Source organism: Lichtheimia ornata, assembly GCF_029851405.1.
Source record: "Lichtheimia ornata isolate CBS 291.66 chromosome Unknown scaffold00007, whole genome shotgun sequence".
In the NCBI taxonomy this organism is placed as follows: domain Eukaryota; kingdom Fungi; phylum Mucoromycota; class Mucoromycetes; order Mucorales; family Lichtheimiaceae; genus Lichtheimia; species Lichtheimia ornata.
In genome coordinates this window covers 30,433-51,354 of record NW_026695327.1, presented here as the reverse complement: position 1 = coordinate 51,354, position 20,922 = coordinate 30,433, and the positions used below count along the sequence as shown (strand labels likewise).

The 20,922-nt window shown below is 44.5% G+C and overlaps 4 protein-coding genes and 1 non-coding gene across 5 annotated transcripts; 1 reads left to right on the top strand and 4 right to left on the bottom strand.

Annotated features, from left to right (window-relative positions):
* Positions 1 to 133: 133 nt before the first annotated feature.
* On the bottom strand, positions 134 to 1,459 carry O0I10_002419 (uncharacterized protein; the record flags this gene model as incomplete). The annotated part of the gene is made up of 4 exons (XM_058482501.1): positions 134 to 645; positions 709 to 761; positions 817 to 872; positions 935 to 1,459. 4 exons carry the CDS (start codon positions 1,457 to 1,459, stop codon positions 134 to 136), a joined length of 1,146 nt encoding a protein of 381 aa, XP_058346525.1.
* A 1,483-nt stretch (positions 1,460 to 2,942) lies between these two features.
* On the bottom strand, positions 2,943 to 8,129 carry O0I10_002418 (uncharacterized protein; the record flags this gene model as incomplete). Its single annotated transcript, XM_058482500.1, has 1 exon — positions 2,943 to 8,129. The coding sequence occupies one exon, from the start codon at positions 8,127 to 8,129 to the stop codon at positions 2,943 to 2,945; it is 5,187 nt and encodes a 1,728-aa protein (XP_058346524.1).
* Positions 8,130 to 8,525: 396 nt separating this feature from the next.
* On the bottom strand, positions 8,526 to 8,597 carry O0I10_002417. The gene has a single exon. It is a non-coding gene; the product is annotated as a tRNA-Glu (tRNA).
* Positions 8,598 to 9,124: 527 nt separating this feature from the next.
* Positions 9,125 to 17,005, bottom strand: O0I10_002416 (uncharacterized protein; the record flags this gene model as incomplete). The annotated part of the gene is made up of 8 exons (XM_058482499.1): positions 9,125 to 9,196; positions 9,259 to 10,156; positions 10,221 to 11,414; positions 11,485 to 14,777; positions 14,848 to 15,114; positions 15,244 to 15,527; positions 15,594 to 16,247; positions 16,312 to 17,005. 8 exons carry the CDS (start codon positions 17,003 to 17,005, stop codon positions 9,125 to 9,127), a joined length of 7,356 nt encoding a protein of 2,451 aa, XP_058346523.1.
* A 611-nt stretch (positions 17,006 to 17,616) lies between these two features.
* O0I10_002415 (uncharacterized protein) lies at positions 17,617 to 18,837 on the top strand (the record flags this gene model as incomplete). Its single annotated transcript, XM_058482498.1, has 3 exons — positions 17,617 to 17,875; positions 18,016 to 18,158; positions 18,280 to 18,837. The coding sequence occupies 3 exons, from the start codon at positions 17,617 to 17,619 to the stop codon at positions 18,835 to 18,837; spliced, it is 960 nt and encodes a 319-aa protein (XP_058346522.1).
* Positions 18,838 to 20,922: the final 2,085 nt, after the last annotated feature.

Below are 20,922 nucleotides of genomic sequence, written 5' to 3'. Positions count from 1 at the left end.
ACACACACCACACACACACACAAACACACAAACATATATAAAACAAATGCAACCCATTGATATCATCAAAGCACATTAATAGTATATATCTCTTTCTCTTTATATGGGTGGGAGGGGGCGAGGAAGAACATGATCACCATTCAAACAAAAGTTCCTTGATATTACTCGTAATGCTTTTACCGCTACTAACAAGAGTGATATCGCCACTTGGAGTGATGCTAGGACAACCCAGGACGCTCAATCCGACCTTGCCACTGCCAAGAGTAACGCCGCCAGGACTTGCTGTGGCCGGTTTCTTAGCTTCTGGTTTCTTGTAAAGATCCTTGGCTTGACCAAATGGCACGATGCGTGTACTTGTAGGCTTGATCGATTCTTCGGATGTTGTCCTTTTTCTAGAAGCAGCTGTAGTGACACCGATAATGTGATCGCCTGCAATAGCTTTGCCGTTGCTCTCTAAGGATTGTTGTGCTGAATCACGCGAGGCATATCGTATCATGATCCAATTGCCTTTGCTTTCATGCTCGAGAATCTTGCCGAATTTTGTAAAGTGATCAAGGATAGCTTGCTTGGACTCGGGTGCAAAACCAAACACGTTGATCTTGGATTCATTTTCATCGTCATCTCGGGATGATGATCCTTCAACACCTAGAAAAAGAAAGAAAGGATGAGAAAATCCTGTTACTGTTTGGTATACACACCCTCATTTACCTTTGCCTTTATCCACAGATGCTTCTTTTGATGCCTTGAATGATACTCGTCGTCTATGATAAACACGTTAAGTAAAAGATAGATCCATCAACTCGGTTGAAAACGTACTCGTTGCCAAAGGTAGATATGCTCTCGCGTTTGTTTCCTGCATATTTTCCGGCTGCCTGGAAACAGATCATGCCGCGTGAATATCATCATTACACAGGCTTCCAATAATCACCCTTACCTCGGCATCATTCAATGACATGATCGATTTTCCCTCGCCAAACGCTACATTGTATGATTCCGTGGGCTCTGTATCCATTGCACTCAAATTATCATTGCTCTTGCTGGTGACAAAGAATGTCGGTGGTGTGTTCCAAGATACTGCACGATGAGGGGGTTTTTGTTGTTGCGACGACGAGCCGTTAACGATATTTGGCATAGAGTTGAACTTGAAGTCTTGCTTTGGTTGTAATGAAGATGGTATCGATGAGGATGAGGAGGATGCAGTGGAAGAAAACATAGAGTTGCTCGATCGTGAAGTGGTCGTGTCGACTGTTTTGAATAAAGGTTTTGGAGGTGCTGGCATGCTGTTGTTGCTATTGGAAGGCATCGATGACAACAAGGACGTGGCGCCTGTTTCAATCGTCCTAAAGAGAGAACTTGATGCTGTGTTGTTGTTGTTGCTATTGTTGTTGCTCAACGGCGACGATCCAGGAATGCTGAACGCCCCAGAAGGGGTATATGACATGGGCGACTGGCCAGTCATTATTGGACGCACACAATGAGGAGGAGGAGGAGGAGGAGGAGGAGAAAAAAAATAGAAAGAGAACAAAGAGGTACCATCGGACTAAATCATTAGTCTTTGCACAACATCCCTCTCTCACACGCCGACGGTCACGCGTTGTTGGTATCCATGCTCTAGCATTAGCTTCCCAACATCCTATTATCTTGAACATCAATCCTTTATCCAAAGTAGTCCATTTCCTCTTTACATTGTAATAGACATCCATTCCCTAAACGTTTCAATCATTAGTGTCAAGCGTTTGTAATATCGAAGCACGTCAATCGGTAGTAGAAGCTTTCAATGATGTCTTTCTGTAAATTAATGCTTGACAACACCTATATGATTACTACTAGCTCAATGCATTGCGCGAAGCAAGATGAATCCTGAGATCGCTAGCTGTTGCTTGCAAGTTGTCGATCCATAGATCAGCCATGTAATAAAACCACCCATTTTGATGCTATCTTCAGTATTTGTCTACTATCTTTTAAAGAAACAATGCCCTCATCGTTTTTGGCAAAGACCACCGATCGGCCATAGTATTGATCAATCGCCTGGTACTCTATACTATTACCGCTAGGGTGTAAATTTGTTCATTGTAATAAAGGTAGCTGTCATAGCTTTCAACAAAGATAACATCTTTCAATGATAATGATCATCAGGTAGGATGTCGAATGTCGCGTATATAGTCATTTATCAATAAAGCAGATAGGCTTTGCTCCCTAGAAGGTCCATAAAACGAATGCAGTTTCAAAACACTACATTTTGCACTTTTGGATAACAATGAAAGCGATAAAAAAAAAGCCAAAAAAAGGCGCCTTTTTTCGGTTTTCAACATCGGAACCAGTGTCGTATCACTCTTTTGTTACACGTGATCTTCGCTACTTCTTTTGTTACACATTGCTTCGCAGCAGCTTTATTGCTGCGCACATCTTTACTGCGCATGCTGCGCAACACTTGTATCATCATCCATCATCATGCTGCGCATACTGCGCCTATCTTTTAGAATAGTATAAATATCCCTTTCTCTTGTATGAATAAACCATATCTTATATTCTTATCTTCAATCAGCAAAAAGCTTCATTCGTCTATTCTTTATTCTGGCCATTGGATTACCAGCACAGATTCGAATACGACACCAGGAACCTTTTGCAAAAAGATAAAGCTTCCCCCACCGGGAATCGAACCATATAATATTTATTTTGATTTGGGGGTAATTGATATTCAATATAAGGCATGTTGTGAGAAAAGAAAAAACTCGCAAAGGGAGAAAAAGAAAATGTTCTAGACATTACTGGTAGTGTAGCCTATGGATGACATCCTAACATCTGGCGATGACTGGATAATAAACAAGATGATGACGGTGGCGTTGTAATGTAAAGGATCGAGCGTGTCAGGGGAAATTTGAAAGAGCATTGTGATACAAGATGGATGTAAAGTGTTGTTGTATTGTGGATAAAGTAGGTGGTCAGTGCATTGTGCGACCTCGGCGGCGAAGATTGTTGATCGGAACAGTATTGGCGCTTGTTGCTGGTGGTGGTTGTGTTGAATGTCGTTGACGAGAAAGTGGAACGCTGTTGCTGCCGGTAGTTGGTGCATGAGATCTGCGAATGTTGCGATGTGAGCGATGATCGCTATTGTTGTGTTGGCGAGTGTTGCGTGGTGGTGAAGTGGTGGATGGTGCACGTGATGTTGATCTTTCTCTTGCATTATGGCGCGTTGATGATGTATCCCAACCATGTGTATGTCCACAGCGTTTGATCCATAAGCGATGACCGAATCGATATACGTCACAAATGATCCATCCATGTACACGTTGAGCATGACCTCGTCGACGAATAAGATAGTTGAGCTGTCGAACATTTTCTGAATCCGTGCCACCCACATCTCCAATAACAAAAGCTGTCAAATCCACGGTGTAGCCCATCTCCTCATATTGCCTCTTAATATCACCATAACGATTCACCTTCCTTTGGCGTGCGTGATCAATGCAGGTACCAGAAGTTGCTTGATTGTTGTTTGAGGTGGATTGGGCGGTGACGGTGACATCGGTGATAAAAACTGTACGCCGTTCCTCATCAAGCACTACCAAATCGGGTCGTTGTCGATCGCTGTTGATAAGTGGTGGTGATTCATTGACCGAGATTTGGGCAGTGGGGTGATTATAGCGAGCAGCTTTTACAAGTCGATTGAGTATTTGATTGTGGCGTTCCGATTGTAGGACTTTGGATTGTTGTGATGTACAAAAGCAGAGAACATGGTGGATGTCTTCACGTTGATGGCAATGTGTGCAGTTCGAATCATTGGATAAACCCCATCGAGCCTTGTTTGCATTGGTAGGCAGCATATCGAAGCGACTCTTGATGGCAAAACGATACGCAGCTGCATGCAATGAATCATTACGAATCCATCTGTTGCTGAGATAGTGCTGCAAGGTACTAGCAGCTTGGCCTTGCAATGATTGACTTTGCCATTTTGCGAGAAGCTTTTGTTGACAAATACGCTTGAGTCTTCCGATGGCAGTGATACGACGCCGAGTGTTGGACCCATTATTTGCATTATCATCTCTTCGCAAGCTGAATGTCGTGGCACCATCCAAATCCTCCTCAAGAATGACTTCACATCCAACATGTTGTAGGCAACGTGGCATGTTTGCTGATGGATCCGCTGTGTCCTTGTACCGCTTCTTTTTAAGATGCTCGTATTTACCATGAAGATATTGCAAAATGTGTTGATCGGTGCATCCTTCAGCGGTAGGCGGAAAATCCAATGTCGAGCCATCTTCTGGACGATGATAGCGTTGTTGCAAAAGTGTACCAATTTCTTCACGGATCATAAATTGAACAGCAGGATCTGATGAATTGAGCAAACCAAGAATATGGACAACTTGTGTGCTGCTAGCCCAATCAAGAGGTTCATAGAACCCAAGACCACCATTGTCAATAGGTAAATGATACACAGCTAAGCTGGTCGATGATGGTAGCTGAAGGTATTTGCGGATGGATGTACGTATGGTGCGCCCCAATCGGTTTGCTTGCCATGGTCCAAGGCCATTCAAACGTATATAATATTCGAGCTGCGGCAGGATGAAAGTCTTGATAGCATGATGCTTTTGAAAGATACGTAAACCGGAATTGGCGATGATGTTGAGCTGTCTTTTGATGTGTGCATGTAAACGATGAAAGTCAGCCCAAATCGCATTCCTTTGTTGACCCACACTGTTGCCAAGATATTTCCATGAATCCTTCAAATCAATGCGTGGTATCCGCGTGCCATGGTAACGTAGCTCAATACGCTCATCCGTGCGCCTTTGTTGATTACTGTGCGCGATGGTTGCCGAAAAACATGTCTTGTTTGCATTGATCTTCAAGTCATGTGTATCCATAAATCCAGTGACTATGCGATGAAGACGTCGAAAATGTTCTGGATCGTGTGATAAGATGGTGAGGTCATCGGCAAGTAGCAAATGATTGTGGTAAGCTTGCTGTGTTGTAGGCTGAGCGTTGTTGAGGCGATGACTCAGTTCCAGCATGCATAGAGTGAAGATGAATGGTGATGCTGGGTCGCCTTGTTTGGTGCCACGATGTAGTTGAATGATATCAGTGGATCCAGCATCAGTGCCCACAAAGCAGCTCACATTGTTGTACATGCTCATCACACGTTGTATTGATGAATCATCCAATCCAGCATATACCAGCGCATGGCGAATCCGATCATGAGTGACACTTCCAAAAGCATCACGAAGGTCGTACGAGCAAATGTATAGTGGCAGGTTTCTACGTCGACTTTTGCGTATTGCTGCATGGATGTAAAAGTCGTGTTCAATGCATCCAGGCGTTGGCATGAATCCTTTTTGGTTGTGAGGGATGCGATTTGTTAATGTGCGACGTAACATCCTGTCGAGAACAGCTGAATATAGTTTGCTGGTCGAATTCTGTAACGCGATCGGACGCCAATTGCCAGGATCCTGCATGTCACCTTTTTTGAAAATAAGAATGGTGCGTGACATACGCCAATGTTCCGGTATCCATGCCAACGAGTAACAACGTTGATAAATGGCTTTAAGCCAACGACGCAGCCCACCAAACATGCACCAGATCTTATATGGAATACCATCGAAGCCAGGTGATGATGATTTGTTGAACCTTTTGATGACTTCATCCACATCATCGTCTGTGAAATCCCCAAGTGAGCAAGTTGGATGGAAATCAGGGCGTGGTGTGGGTATTGCATCCGATGTAACTGATCTAGCACCATAGCTATTATCAAAGTGCGTGTACAATCGGTTGGCAGGGATGGTGCATGTTGTTCGTTCACTTGGGTTGACGAGAGAGTCAAACGTCAACTTTGAACGATGGCGATAGCGATGAAACAGGGATGTGGCATCTCTTCCTTCTCTAATAGCGGTGCGACGGCGAAGTAGACGTCTACGATCATGGGCTGAAAGATTGCTGCTGTTGTTTAATCGATCGGTGATTTCAGCTTCATCATCCATATGCTGCAATCCATTCCATTCAATTCGACCTTGATTGTCAACACGTGGTCGTGGCCTAGTGAACTCGGCAATCAACGTGTACAGTGCGTCGTGAAAGTCGTTGTTCTTTTGTGTCACAATAGTGTGGTCATCACCCTCAACAACAAGATGCCGTTCCACAAGCTCATTGATAGCTGCTTCAAAACATAGTCGCTGGTGCTTGTTGTTAAATAGTGGCACACGTAGATAGCGTCGTGATTGTCGTGAATGCATCAATGTTGTAATAGGCGTGTATTCACGAGGTTGTTGTGTTGGTCGCCATGGCACAATTGGCTCATCAACTTCCATTGCCGTATTACTCGCATCAATTGGTGGTGGTGATTGTGTGTGTGTGACATCCAAGGATGGTGATGGCGAGTTGCGAGAAGGTGAAACAGAGCGTGTGCGGCGATGTGAGCGTGTGGGTGATGATGAATGTTGGATGTTGTAATCCGAGATCGCTTGTTCAAATGTGGCATCAAACGAGGTTGAGCGTTGTCGACGTGGTGGTGATGAGAGAGATAGTGATGCACCATCGTTGACTGGTTGCTCTGGTGAAAGAGGATCCTCAAAAAGTTGATCCCATTCCCTATTAACCTGCTCATTGATTGCTGCAGCTCGTTCATTTGCCAATGATGTCACAGGGCGATCTGAAAGAAGCCATGAATCCACACTATTGTTGTCGTTGTCATGATCACGTGCTGGATGTGCTGCTATAGTCGAATGCTGTAATTGTCGATCGTCGTTGCTGCTGTGTGCCGTTGTTGTTGCTGCTGCTGTGGTGCTGTCGTTGCTGATATCCAATGCTGGCGCTCCAGTATCCTCCCCATCATTTGTTGCTACTTGCACATGCTCATCATTACCATTGTCATTATCCCCAGGCTCATCAGGTGATGCATCATGATTATCATTGTCAAGCGTTAATGGTGAAATTCGACCTGATGATGGATGCAAATCCAAAGAACGCAAAAAGTCGAGAGATTGTGAAGCTGTATCAGCCGAGATAATTGGTGGTGGTGTAATGTGGCTATCTTCATCATCTCGAGATATTCTATGGCGTCTTTGTTGTGAGCGAGTGTTGGTTGATGGCCGAGTGGATTGAGATGTTGATGAGCTGCTGCTACTGTTGGCATTAAAATTGCGACGAGATCTCCCATGATGATCAGGTTGTGGTGATCTATCCGCCATAGTACGTTTAATGCCAATGATGTGCTGTGATGGTGATGGAGGTTGCTGCAAATCCCGAAATGGTGCTAAGCGTGGTGTTGCATATGGCGTGGTGTCTGGTGATGATGTAGGTGATGCAATGTTGACAGGATGTGTGGTGGCAGTTTGAGTCTGACGAGTGCGTAAGTTGGAGACTGCAGTATGAATGATGTTGTTATGCTTCCAAACATGACGCTGTCGTAATTGTTGCTTCACATCATTAACATCCCATCCAACAACACCAACGATATCCTTCAAAACATCAAGCTCACGACCAGCAAATGGCAACTTCCAAGAATTCGTTGCTAGTGCATCCACAAGGCCAGGGTGTGTGCGTTGATGTGCAGCCATGTCGTTGGAAGGTAGGAGCCGATCACAGCCAAAGCAGAACTCTTGTGCAAACTCATTTTCTGGTTCCTCATCAGCATTGCATGCGTACTTTAGATGCTCTGTTATTGTACGCTTTTCGATGTCTCTATAACCACATTGCCTTGGACAACACCAAATAGGGCGTAAGTGTTGCAGATGCTGCTTGACGTGGTGATCTTGTAGATGCGTTAGGTCATTGAAGCGTGCCGTAACACACCGTGGACAAACAAAAGACTTGGTCGTAGAAATGATGGAAAAGTCAACAATTTGTGTTCCACTTGGTGCAGCATCTACAAGGGGCGGTACTCGAGCATGGTCATCAGCTACGAATTCCTTGATGCACTTGTGTGATAGCAACTGAGGACGAGATTTAAAGGTGTCATCGCAAATATGGCATTCAAAGATGACAGTGGTCGGCTGTTTGTGTGCCTTAGTGCTGTGTTGAGAAAGTGCTCGACTTGTATAATAAAACTTTATCTCGTCTTCAGCTGGATCACATAGCCTGCATGAAAAGATAGCCGTATCAATTTGAGCTCGGATGATGATTCCGAGATTGGGTGGTGTCATGTTGCACGAGGAGGCGTTGCACGAGGGTGGGGTGTGTGAGTATATATATGTGTATAGAACGCTGTGGAATGCTGCTCGTAATGGCGAATTGTCAAGTTGACAAAAGGCGTGTTAATGGCGTCGAAAAGAGATCAGGTGAGAGAGGCGGAGAAGCTGATTCTTATGCAACTGAACAAGTACACCTTTCCTTTGACACAAGAAGAGAGATGAGCGTCTGGAGATGTACAGGTCGTGCAAGAAATGCCGAACGTTGCAATGGAGCCGCTGTCGATCGTCAAGCTGTTGTTGCTTCCCCACAAGATTGGTATCAAAAGATTCGTCGCAAGGAGCTCTTTCGAAGGTATTTAATGCAAAAAGTACGTTGTGATAGCAAATTGACTCAAAAAATGCAAAAATTTCCCCCACCGGGAATCGAACCCGGGCCACCTGTGTGAAAGACAGGGATCCTGACCACTGGACCATAGAGGATGTTTTTCTTCTTCTTATTTTTTATACACACAGGTACTATATAAGCCTCTCACCTCCCCGAAAAGGAAGGTGCTCCGAGCCGAACCGCTCTGTGTCTGGATCGGGCGATCATGTGATGGCTCGGAGCTGCGGGTCGAACTGTCCGAAACGCGAATGTGCGGCTCGAACCACTTTCTTTGGCGATCACGTGGTCACGTATCTCATTTGCATGAACCCAAGTGGCTCCATATCCTTGCTGATTGTTATAATGCTCCCTCCACGCTATTAATCCCTATGTGTCCATCAAAATACATCACTATGCACTATCATAAGTTCAAGCTATCACATTCCCTTCAGTGAAGCCGCCATGTAAAGTAAAAAATGGACATTCATATAATAATGCATGCAACTTCCATGTACGTGTCATTATCCTTAATCATGTAGCAACTCCAATTCTAACAAACAAGTTTTTATGTGTTTTGAGTATTCACTATATATACAATTGACAGACTATGGTATACATGTCAATGGAGAAACGTATAATGAGATCATTGTGGGGCGAACTTTTTGATAGCAGCAATGAGTTCAGGGAAACGGAGCGGCTTGGTTACGTATTCATCCTAAATATAAGCAATGAGCATCATCATCATCATCATCGATCCATAATGAAAAGAATACATACCATGCCTGCATTCAAGCATTTTTCACGGTCGCCGATCATGGCGTGTGCAGTAAGTGCAATGATGGGTATATGGGCATTGGTGCCGGATGATTTCTCAAGTCGTCGAATTTGTTGAGTTGCTTCAAAGCCGCCCATAACAGGCATTTGGACGTCCATGAGAATGAGATCAAGCCTCTTGTTCTGGAATGCCTCGACAGCCAATTGACCGTTTGCAACAATGTGGACATGGTGTCCAAACTTTTCGAGAATGCGTACTGCAAGCTTTTGGTTGACGGGGTTGTCTTCAGCAAGTAAGATTTCAAGTGCTGCTGATTTGGATGCATCGCTTGGAACGGCCACATGGTTTTCGAGAGCAGGTAACAACGCATGTGCCAAATCAGGGTTGGTGATGGGTGTGTTGACACAGCTAGTAATGCCCAAATCGATGCATAGTTTCATATTGAGTGGATGGATCTCTGGGGTGATCAATACAATAGGCGTGAATCGCAAGTGTACAATCTCTCGAATGCGTTCAGCGTGTGTCATGTTGTCCACTACAAGCACATCGAAAGGTGGTACATGGGTGTTCTTTTTGCTCGCTGCTGCACTTCGATTGTTGGCTGTCTCGGTCGCTTCTTCCATGCTGCTTACTTTTACAGGTTGTAGTCCAAGCTCGGCTACTTGAGAAACCAAGGTTGATTCGTTGCCAGGCGACTCGAGATATAATACACGTCGTCCTCTGAAACGAGCAAGCTTTTCTTGAATCTCATCGGTCTTGACATGGTATCTTTGCAAATTCACCGTAAAGTAAAACTCGGATCCACGACCATACATGCTCTCGACCCATAACTTGCCACCCATGAGCTGTACAAAGTGCTTGGAAATAGATAAGCCAAGACCAGTGCCACCATATTGTCGTCTATGTAGAAAGAAATCATCATTAATAAACTTATCATTATGGTTACATGTAAAGATACACTTACGTGATGCCACCATCCGCTTGTGCAAATGTATCAAAGATAGCATCCAACTTGTCTGAAGGAATACCAATGCCAGTATCGCTTACACAAAATTCGACCATGACATCATCACCATTCATGCCAACGGAACGTGATCGTAGTACAACTTCTCCATGGTTGGTAAATTTGACAGCATTGCCGATCAAATTGGTGATCACTTGTCGTAAACGGAAAGGATCACCCACCAATTGATCAGGAATCGAGTTATCCACATTGTATATCAAATCGAGCTTCTTTTGATTCGCCTTGACAGCTAAGGTCTTGAGCACACTGAACATGTTGGATCGTAACGAAAATGGAATCTTCTCGATGGTCATGCGACCCGCTTCGATCTTGGAAATATCCAAAATGTCATCAATGATCGTCAACAGGCTATTGGCCAGGCTGGATACAATCATCAAGTTTTCACGCTGTTGACGTGTAAGCTCGGTCTCCAAAGTCAACGATGTCATGCCAATAATGCCGTTCATGGGTGTTCGGATCTCGTGACTCATGTTGGCAAGGAACTCGCTCTTGGATCGATTGGCCAATTCAGCAGCTTCTTTCGCAAGTCGATTTTTATCAATAGCATCACGCAGCGAGGCCACCATTTGATTGATCTTGGTCTTTAGCGAATCCATTTCACCAGAAGCTTCAACGGTGATCATACGTGAAAAGTCATTCGCCGTGGCAGAAGCTGAAATTTGTGCAAATGCACGTACTTGGGTCGTAAGGTTGCTTGCCATGGTATTGACATTGCTTGTGATCTCACGCCAAACACCTTCCACATCTTCGACTTCGGCTTGTACACCCAATTTGCCTTCAGTACCCACTTCACGAGCAACCCTTGTCACTTCAGAGGCAAACGAGTTGAGTTGATCAACCATGGTATTGATGGTGTTCTTGAGCTCGGCAATTTCACCATGCACCTCGACTTCAATCTTCTTGGATAAATCACCTTGTGCCACAGCTTTACATACTGCTGCAATAGCACGTAATTGGTCTGTGAGATTGCTTGCCATCGAATTGACATTGTCTGTCAAGTCTTTCCAGGTTCCATCAACGCCACGAATAGCTGCTTGGCCACCCAATTTGCCTTCGGTACCCACTTCTCGCGCCACACGGGTTACCTCGGCAGCAAATACACGTAGCTGATCCACCATGGAATTCACCGTATCCCTTAAAAATGGTTGCATATATATATATGAGTATCATGTTTCATCACCATGGAAATAGGGTCCATACTTACTTTAGCTCAAGAATTTCACCTTGTACTTCAACCACAATCTTGCGTGATAAATCACCCTTTGCAACAGCCGTGGTAACAGTAGCAATGGAACGCACTTGCGTAGTGAGATTACCAGCCATCATGTTGACATTATCAGTCAAATCTTTCCATGTGCCAGCAACACCTTGAACCAGAGCTTGTCCACCCAATTTGCCTTCTGTACCCACTTCACGTGCCACTCTTGTAACCTCGGTAGAAAAGACACGAAGTTGATCCACCATGTTGTTGACGATGTTCTTGAGCTCGAGAATTTCACCACCGCTCTCAACTTCGATCTTCTTGGATAAGTCACCCAATGCCACAGCTATGGTCACCTCGGCAATGGATCGTACTTGACTCGTCAAATTGGCTGCCATGATATTCACATTGTCCGTCAAGTTTTTCCAGGTACCAGCAACACCTTGTACAACAGCTTGGCCACCCAATTTGCCTTCAGTGCCGACTTCTTTTGATACACGTGTAACCTCTGATGCAAATATACGAAGCTGATCCACCATTTCATTGACAATATCCTTGAGCTCGAGAATCTCACCACCACTCTCAACTTCAATCTTCTTGGATAAGTCACCCAATGCCACAGCTTTGGTCACCTCGGCAATGGATCGTACTTGACTTGTCAAATTGGCTGCCATGATATTGACATTATCCGTCAAGTTTTTCCAGGTACCAGCAACACCTTGAACAACAGCTTGGCCACCCAATTTGCCTTCGGTGCCGACTTCTTTTGATACACGCGTGACCTCTGATGCAAAAATACGTAGTTGATCCACCATTTCATTGACGATATCTTTGAGCTCGAGAATCTCGCCACGTGTTTCAATTTCAATCTTTTTGGATAAATCGCCGAGAGCGACGGCTTTTGTCACTTGAGCAATGGATCGGACTTGAGTGGTGAGATTGGTTGCCATGGTATTCACGTTGTCTGTGAGATCTTTCCACGTGCCATCCACATTGGGTACAAATGCTTGACCACCAAGCTTGCCTTCTGTACCAACTTCTTTGGCAACACGGGTCACTTCTGTTGAGAACACTCGAAGCTGATCCACCATGTCATTGACCGTATTCTTGAGATCAAGGATTTCACCACGCGTTTCCACGTCAATTTTCTTTGATAGATCACCATTGGCAACAGCTTTAGTGACTTGAGCAATGGAGCGTACTTGGGTAGTAAGATTGGCAGCCATCGTGTTGACGTTATCCGTAAGATCCATCCATGTGCCAGCTACCCCATTAACGACGGCTTGTCCACCAAGCTTGCCTTCGGTACCCACTTCACGTGATACACGAGTGACCTCTGTTGAAAAGACACGAAGCTGATCCACCATGTTGTTGACAATATTCTTGAGCTCAAGGATTTCACCGCCACTTTCAACTTCAATCTTTTTGGAAAGATCTCCCAATGCAACGGCCTTGGTTACTTCAGCAATGGATCGTACTTGGTCTGTCAAATTGGCTGCCATTTGATTGACGTTATCGGTAAGATCCATCCACGTGCCATCGACATTAGGTACAGAAGCTTGACCACCCAATTTGCCATCCGTGCCCACTTCCTTTGCCACACGAGTCACTTCAGCAGCAAATACGTTCAATTGATCCACCATGTTGTTGACGGTATTCTTCAAATCAAGGATTTCGCCACGTGTCTCGACCTCGATTTTCTTTGATAGATCACCATTGGCTACAGCCTTGGTCACTTGAGCAATCGATCGTACTTGAGTAGTAAGATTGGCAGCCATGGTATTGACATTATCCGTCAATTCATGCCAAGTACCAGCCACGCCTCGCACAAGAGCTTGTCCTCCCAATTTGCCTTCAGTGCCCACTTCCTTGGAAACACGCGTGACTTCAGAGGCAAATATACGTAATTGATCCACCATGTTGTTGACAATATTCTTGAGCTCAAGGATTTCACCACCGCTCTCAACTTCGATCTTTTTAGATAAATCACCCAATGCCACAGCCTTGGTGACCTCTGCTATCGATCGTACTTGACTTGTCAAATTGGCAGCCATGATATTCACATTGTCGGTTAAATCTTTCCAGGTACCAGCAACACCTTGTACCACAGCTTGTCCACCAAGATTGCCATCCGTGCCCACTTCACGAGCCACACGAGTGACTTCAGATGCAAAGACACGTAATTGATCCACCATATTGTTGACAATATTCTTGAGCTCGAGAATTTCACCACCGCTTTCAACTTCAATCTTTTTGGAAAGATCACCATGAGCGACTGATTTGGTGACTTCAGCAATAGAGCGCACTTGAGCCGTGAGATTGGCGGCCATTTGGTTGACATTATCCGTGAGATCCATCCACGTGCCATCCACATTTGGCACAGACGCCTGACCACCAAGTTTGCCGTCTGTGCCCACCTCTTTGGCCACACGAGTGACCTCGGCTGCAAATATATTGAGCTGATCCACCATGTTGTTGACCGTGTTCTTCAAATCCAAAATCTCGCCTTGTGTCTCGACATCAATCTTTTTGCTAAGATCACCCTTAGCCACAGCTTTTGTTACTTGAGCAATCGATCGCACTTGCGTTGTCAAATTCGCTGCCATGGTATTGACATTGTCGGTGAGATCCTTCCACGTGCCACTCACACTAGGGACATTGGCTTCACCACCAAGCTTGCCTTCTGTACCCACTTCTCTTGCCACACGTGTCACTTCGGATGCAAATACACGTAATTGATCCACCATATTGTTGACAGTGTCCTTGAGATCCGATATTTCACCGCTCACATTCACATGAATCTTTTTGCTGAGATCACCATTGGCAACGGCTTTTGTGACAACGGCAATGGATCGTACTTGGGTGGTGAGATTGGTTGCCATGGTATTCACATTATCTGTCAGGTCCTTCCACGTGCCATCCACATTGGGTACAAATGCTTGACCACCAAGCTTGCCTTCTGTACCAACTTCTTTGGCAACACGTGTCACCTCAGTCGAAAATACCCTGAGCTGATCCACCATGTTGTTGACCGTATTCTTCAAATCCAAAATCTCGCCTCGCGTTTCCACGTCAATCTTTTTTGATAAATCGCCTTTGGCTACTGCTTTGGTGACTTCAGCAATCGATCGTACTTGGGTGGTAAGATTCGCTGCCATGGTATTCACATTGTCGGTAAGATCCTTCCAAGCACCTCCCACATCCTTGACTACAGCCTGACCACCAAGTTTGCCTTCAACGCCGACTTCAAGTGATACACGACGTACTTCGGCAGAGAATAATGTCAATTGATCAACCTAGGATGATGATGATGATCATTCATTAGCTCATGTTGGTGTGAATGCATGTGTATATACGACAACTTACCATACGATTCATTGTGTTTTTGAGTTCTAGAACTTCGCCTTGTGCATTGGCAACCACCTTTTTGCTGAGATCACCTTTGGCTACTGCTTTTGCCACAACAGCAATATCTCTGACTTGGTCGGTAATCTTGCATGCCATCAAATTGACATTGTCGGTAAGGTCTTTCCATGTCCCATCCACATCCTTGACAACAGCTTGGCCACCGAGAATACCCTTAGTGCCAACTTCGAGCGATACGCGGGTCACTTCAAGTGCAAATGTCGAAAGCTATATTTGTGTACCCCCAACAAATAAACAAAAACTTAATGTCAGATCAAACAAATCATATGATGTGCATATATAAACGCCCACGCACACCCACACGTCACTCATCCGAAACACGAACGAAATAGGTACCTGATCCACCATCGTATTGATTGTGTTTTTGAGGTCAAGCATTTCACCACGAACTTCCACTGTCACCTTTTTGGTAAGGTCACCTCGAGCCACCGATTTGGAGACTTGAGCAATGTCACGAACTTGGTTGGTAAGATTGTCGGCCATGGTATTGACGTTATCCGTAAGCTCTTTCCAAATGCCATCTGCACCAGCAACTTTGGCTTGGACACCCAATTTGCCTTCTGTGCCAACTTCATGGGCCACGCGTGATACTTCGGATGCAAAAGTGTTCAGCTGATTCACTATTACAATATTATTATTAGTGTGTCACCCTCCACACGCCTTTTTTGTCACAACAACAACTTTACCCATCGTATTGAATGTGTTCTTGAGGACAAGTGTCTCACCCTTAACGGGAGCCGTCATGGTCTTGCTGAGATCACCACGTGCAATAGCCGTAGAAACATCCGCAATATCACGTACTTGTTCAAGATGGTTACGGGTCATGTTGTTCATATCAACAACCACTTCACGCCATACACCACGCATTTGTGAATCGCATCGTGCTTGCACACCGAGTTTGCCCTTGACAGCCGTTTCATGAGCCACATACATCACTTCATCCGTCACTCTTTGTAAATGATTGGCCATGGCATTGACAGCATTCTTGAGGGTGTTGATAGGAGCGTTTTGAGAGAGAGCAGCAGCAGATGATGATGAAATGCATCCTTCATGGTTACATGTCACACGTTGGTGCAATTCACCAGCATAAATAGCAGAGGCGACCTTGACGGCTTGCATAACGCAATCCGAGCATACAATGTTATCGGCGGCATCAGTGTTGTTGTTGTTGGAAGAAGAAGAAGCAGGCATCAATGAAGTAGCAGTAGCAGTAGCAGTAGCAGTAGCAGCGGCGGCGGTGGTGCTGTCGTTGCCAAAGAATACGGGAAAAGCAGTCGAACCAGGTGGAACAGTAAAAGGTGGTGTGGGCATAGGTGCAGGGATCTGATATCTGTCGGTAGCTATTATAATACATATATAAGTGATCCTTCCTTTCCCTTAACCATAAAGCATACACACACTTACTAATACGATGATTGGTTGGCAAGGATACAATGGGCTCAGCGGGAGTTTGCATTCGTTCGATCAATGAAGTCTCGCGGATAGTGGGAATTCCTTCTTCAGAAGTCATGTGTAGGTCATCAGGGCGATGTCGTTCCAAAGTACGACTATTGGCAGCAGCACCTTGTGTCGAGGATGAAGTTGGCAATGGGACATCGTCTTCTTCTCTAGACGAGGATGTGGTGGTTGTGGTTGAAGATGAAGATGGATTGATGTTCTTGCCTGTTGCTGATGAAGATGAGGGTGCTGATGACGAGGATGTCGATGGTAGCGGCATATTGCCACCCTGTTGCAATTGTTGTTGACCTAGCAACAGCTGATGTTGTTGCTGAATCGCTATCCGATAACGCAAGTTCTCAGTCTCTAGTTGTAATTGTCGTTGTGCGATATTCTTCAGGGCAGCCTCCAGGGACGTTGCTATCTCTGCACTTTTGGGATCCAATTCATCCAAGGCTTCGGCAGAGAGTCTATTACTGAGACATTGATCGATGCGACCTTTGTCCAAATGATGGATGGTATCTTGAATAATAGATAGTACTTGTACACTCATAGTGGTATTGTCGTTGCTGTGCAAAGTTGAAGAAGGGCAAGGCGATCGAGTACAATGTTTCTTGTTGGAATCGTTATTGTTGTCGCGAGTGAAAGAAGAACGCTTCATGCCACCATGCAGAGTCAAGATTCAGAACAAGTCGAGTGTTGTATATACAAGCAATGTACTCCAATGGCGTTTACAAGCTGACGAGATCAGGAATGTAGACGATTAAAGTACAAAGGAAGAATAGAAGGGAGAGTAAGAGGCCGCGTGTGGTGTATCGCGTGAGAGAGAGAAAGGGAATGTGAGAGAGAGAGAGAGGAAAGAGAGAGTAAGAGGAGTTAAATAGAATTGATTGCTGTAGTGCGTGTGTGTGTGCGAACAACAAGAGCAAGTCAAAGAGAGAGAAAAAGTGAGTGGATAATAGAACTAGAGAAGGACGTTTCATATTGGATTCTGCAACGTTTTGGCGGGCGACCATTCCTGTTGTGGAAAATAGTGAGTCTTTCCTTATATGCAAATCGTCTCTAGGTCAACTGTCGGAATGTAGCCCGAGCATCAAAGCCGGGGCGGATAGTTATTAACCTCTCTCATTCTTTCTCTTTTTCCCTCCCCCTTTTTCTTGCTTTGTTTCTCTTTCACTCTCTCTCTTTCTCTTTCTCTTTTCAAAAAAGTACATTAAAAGACTACCAACCACTACCAATACTTGATCTTTGTATACGAATCAAATCATCATGATGGCCACTGCTGCTGCTGCTCCTGCTGTTGTTCCTCCCCCGGTGATAAGCACTTCTTCCGATATGCCACATCATCATCATCATCAACATCATCAGGCAGTCCCACTCTCAACAAAAAAATCATCGTCACCACTATCACCCACATCTCAAGACAATGCATCCTCCAATAACAAGATTGATACTTTGCTTAATGCTGAAGATTCGAAGGATGATGACCAATCGAACAAGCGTCAAAACTTACGTATCAAGTCTCATGAAGGTAAATATATCTTTTCCTCTTGCCTCCTTTGGTCCCCCCAAAGATGCTGCGAGTGGGGGTAGATGGGTTGTTTAAATGCTTCATAATGCACTAAATTCTAATTGCGCTCATATTTTGTTTTTGCATCATCCTCCAAAAAGCTCCCAGTAAACCCAAGCGAAAGCGAATCTCACAAGAACAATTCCAACGATTGTCTGAACTCTTTGAGCAGACCGACACACCCAATTATGAATTGCGAGAAAAGTTGGCAGCCGAGCTCAACATGACAAACCGAGAAGTTCAGGTAAATGAATGTTTGAAAATTTTTCGGCTTGCCATATGGGGCATCATATGATCCACCCGCTTTTTGCCTGCATGGAACCCAACTCTAATCTAACCCCTCCTTTCCCTCTCCCCCCCTTTAGGTGTGGTTCCAAAATCGTCGTGCAAAATATAATCGTGTTCGACAACAAGAACAACAACGTAACCAACAGCTCTTGATTCAAAAGCAACAACAGCAACAACAACGATGGCATGAAGAAATGATGATACAGCAACATCACCAACCAACCACCACCACCACCAATCCTGGTAGTAATGGTGATCGTTATTACTTTTATTATGATACACAACGTCGTTGGCCACCCGCTGTGGATGAACTTGCACCACCACCACCTCCACCATTACAACCATCCAACAATGGTTATCATCAACATCCTCCAGTATCATCCTCTACTGCCGATCCTTATGATTCCTACTCCAGCACATCCTCTTCGTCCTCATCCAATGTCTCTACGCCTACATCCCCATATCCAACTTTGTCACCCGACATGGCACCGCTTGAAATTCTTGCCATGGCTGCTGATTATGTGCAACGCTGTGACCAAGAATATGAAGAACAACAGCAACAAGCAGCTAAAAGGCGGCGTGTTGTGATCGAAGAGGACAATACCCGTCGACAAAGCTGGCGACCTTGGCTATAAAAAAAGTTTCGTTAATCTCTTTTTCTTTGTTTCCCTTACTCTCTCTCTCTCTCTCTCTCTCTCTCTTGTTGTACATACACGGACGATAAAAAATACTGCAACGTCAGGTTCGGAACATCAGCCGGCCACAAGCTGTCCTTTTTCTCTTTCTTTCTCTACCTCCCTCCCTCTTCCTCTTTTCTTCTCTTTTCCCCCAATCACCTTATTTCCCGCTGTCATCGCCCATTGTTTATTTTCGCCCTTTTATTTCCATTTGGTAGTTTATAATAGTCACTTGCTTATATAAAAAGATGGCAAACCCATTTGCTTGTTTCATTTTGTGTAACTGTGCTCCCTTCCCCCCAAGCTGAGAAAAGGTTTCAAGTGTTTGAAATTGCATTTGTTCTGATCTTTTTTTCCATGCTTTGTGTAACTTGATCTATCAGAAGTAGGGCGACCATGGTGTGTAAGAGAGACACACGCACACACACACATATGCATGCATCATCATCATCATCCTTCTCGGGGTAAGCCATCTCTTACATACATGATGCATTAAAAATGGGTATAGAAAGGGGAGTTCATCATCATTATCATAGACCATCATCCTCACTTGTTGCATACAAGTAATAATACGATAACAAGTTTTTCCCATTTACCCTTCTTGCTCATACCATTGGTGCGGATCATGTATCGTATTATCTTGTCTCTCTCTCTCGGGGCGCAGGGCACATCACCATTCTCCATGCTTCTGCCCTTGTGTTCATCCCATTCCATGTTGTACAGGCATCATGGGGTGTGTGATGATGTTGTGGTGTGTATCTTCATCTTGCTACACAATAACAACAACAACACCAGTGACTATCCCGCATATCAATTTACGCTTTTTGCATCCCATGTGTAAATGTACGTCAATTCTAAATTATGGGGGAGACGACTTAAAAATCCAGTAGCAGCTGTGTATGATCTGATTTTTTTTTGTTGTTTCGGATCTTATGCATGGTGCAAGTAAAAAGAAGAAGAACGCACACACACATGTATATATATATATATGTATACAATGGGTGCCGCAGGGACCTGGAGATCCGATACTTGTTGTATAGTTGACAAATGCATACATGTGCGTGTGTGGTGGTGTGCCTTTAATCTCAAGACTTTTTTTGTGTAGCCGGCCGTTGTTGTTATTGATTGTGGCATCCATAATTGTTTCGATTTCATTCACACACACATACGCACCATCGTTGACCTGGGGCTCATGTTTACTGTCATTGTTGCCTTTATTCCCGAGAACGCCTTCTTTGTCCTCCCTCTCACAAAAACTGCGATACGAGCATGTTCCCCTCCCCCCAAATTCATGGTTGCTCAAAAAGGATGACGTTTTCATTCGCTTTGTTTTGCTCCGTTCCGAAACTGGTATAGGCTACCGATTCATCATGGCACAAAAAGATCAACTCTTGGGTACCACCACACATCATGTTGTCTATGCTATGGCTTTCTTTATTCGATTCTATGCCTTTGAAAACAAAATTAACGCACTTGGATGAGAGGTGTCCTTGTTGCTATGGTATTTGTGTATCTATCAATAAGAGAGAGTGAAGGTCCGCCACCATCCTACAACAAAGCAACATTGTTTTGACATCGCATCCATGCGATGGTTATCGGCTGATACAGTGGAATGATGTGCCCTTTGAAATGAATCCCTAGTTGAGGTATGCATGCCGATTCTTGGTTGTTGATCAAGGTACGCTTGTAGTTACATGATGAGAGTGATAATGCAAACATCGATTTTCAGGTTACACTCATGTGATCTCTGAGATTGCACATTTTCATCAAGGACAGGTATCGCTCGTCTTGGTTGTAGAAGAGGAGAGCCAACATGTATAGATGTAATAAAACCAAAGCAAGCAAGGAAACTCAATTATTATGTATGATGAGGACATTGTTGCACTAGACGACTCGTGTCAAATAGAATCAACGAGCTATAAGTCCATGAAAGAGTGGTTGGAATTAGTCTCTAGTGAGCTCACAATCAGCGTATCCATGGAATAAAAGAGGTTGGCATGAATGACATCACAGTAGAACATGCGTATCAAAGGATTTCAGAAA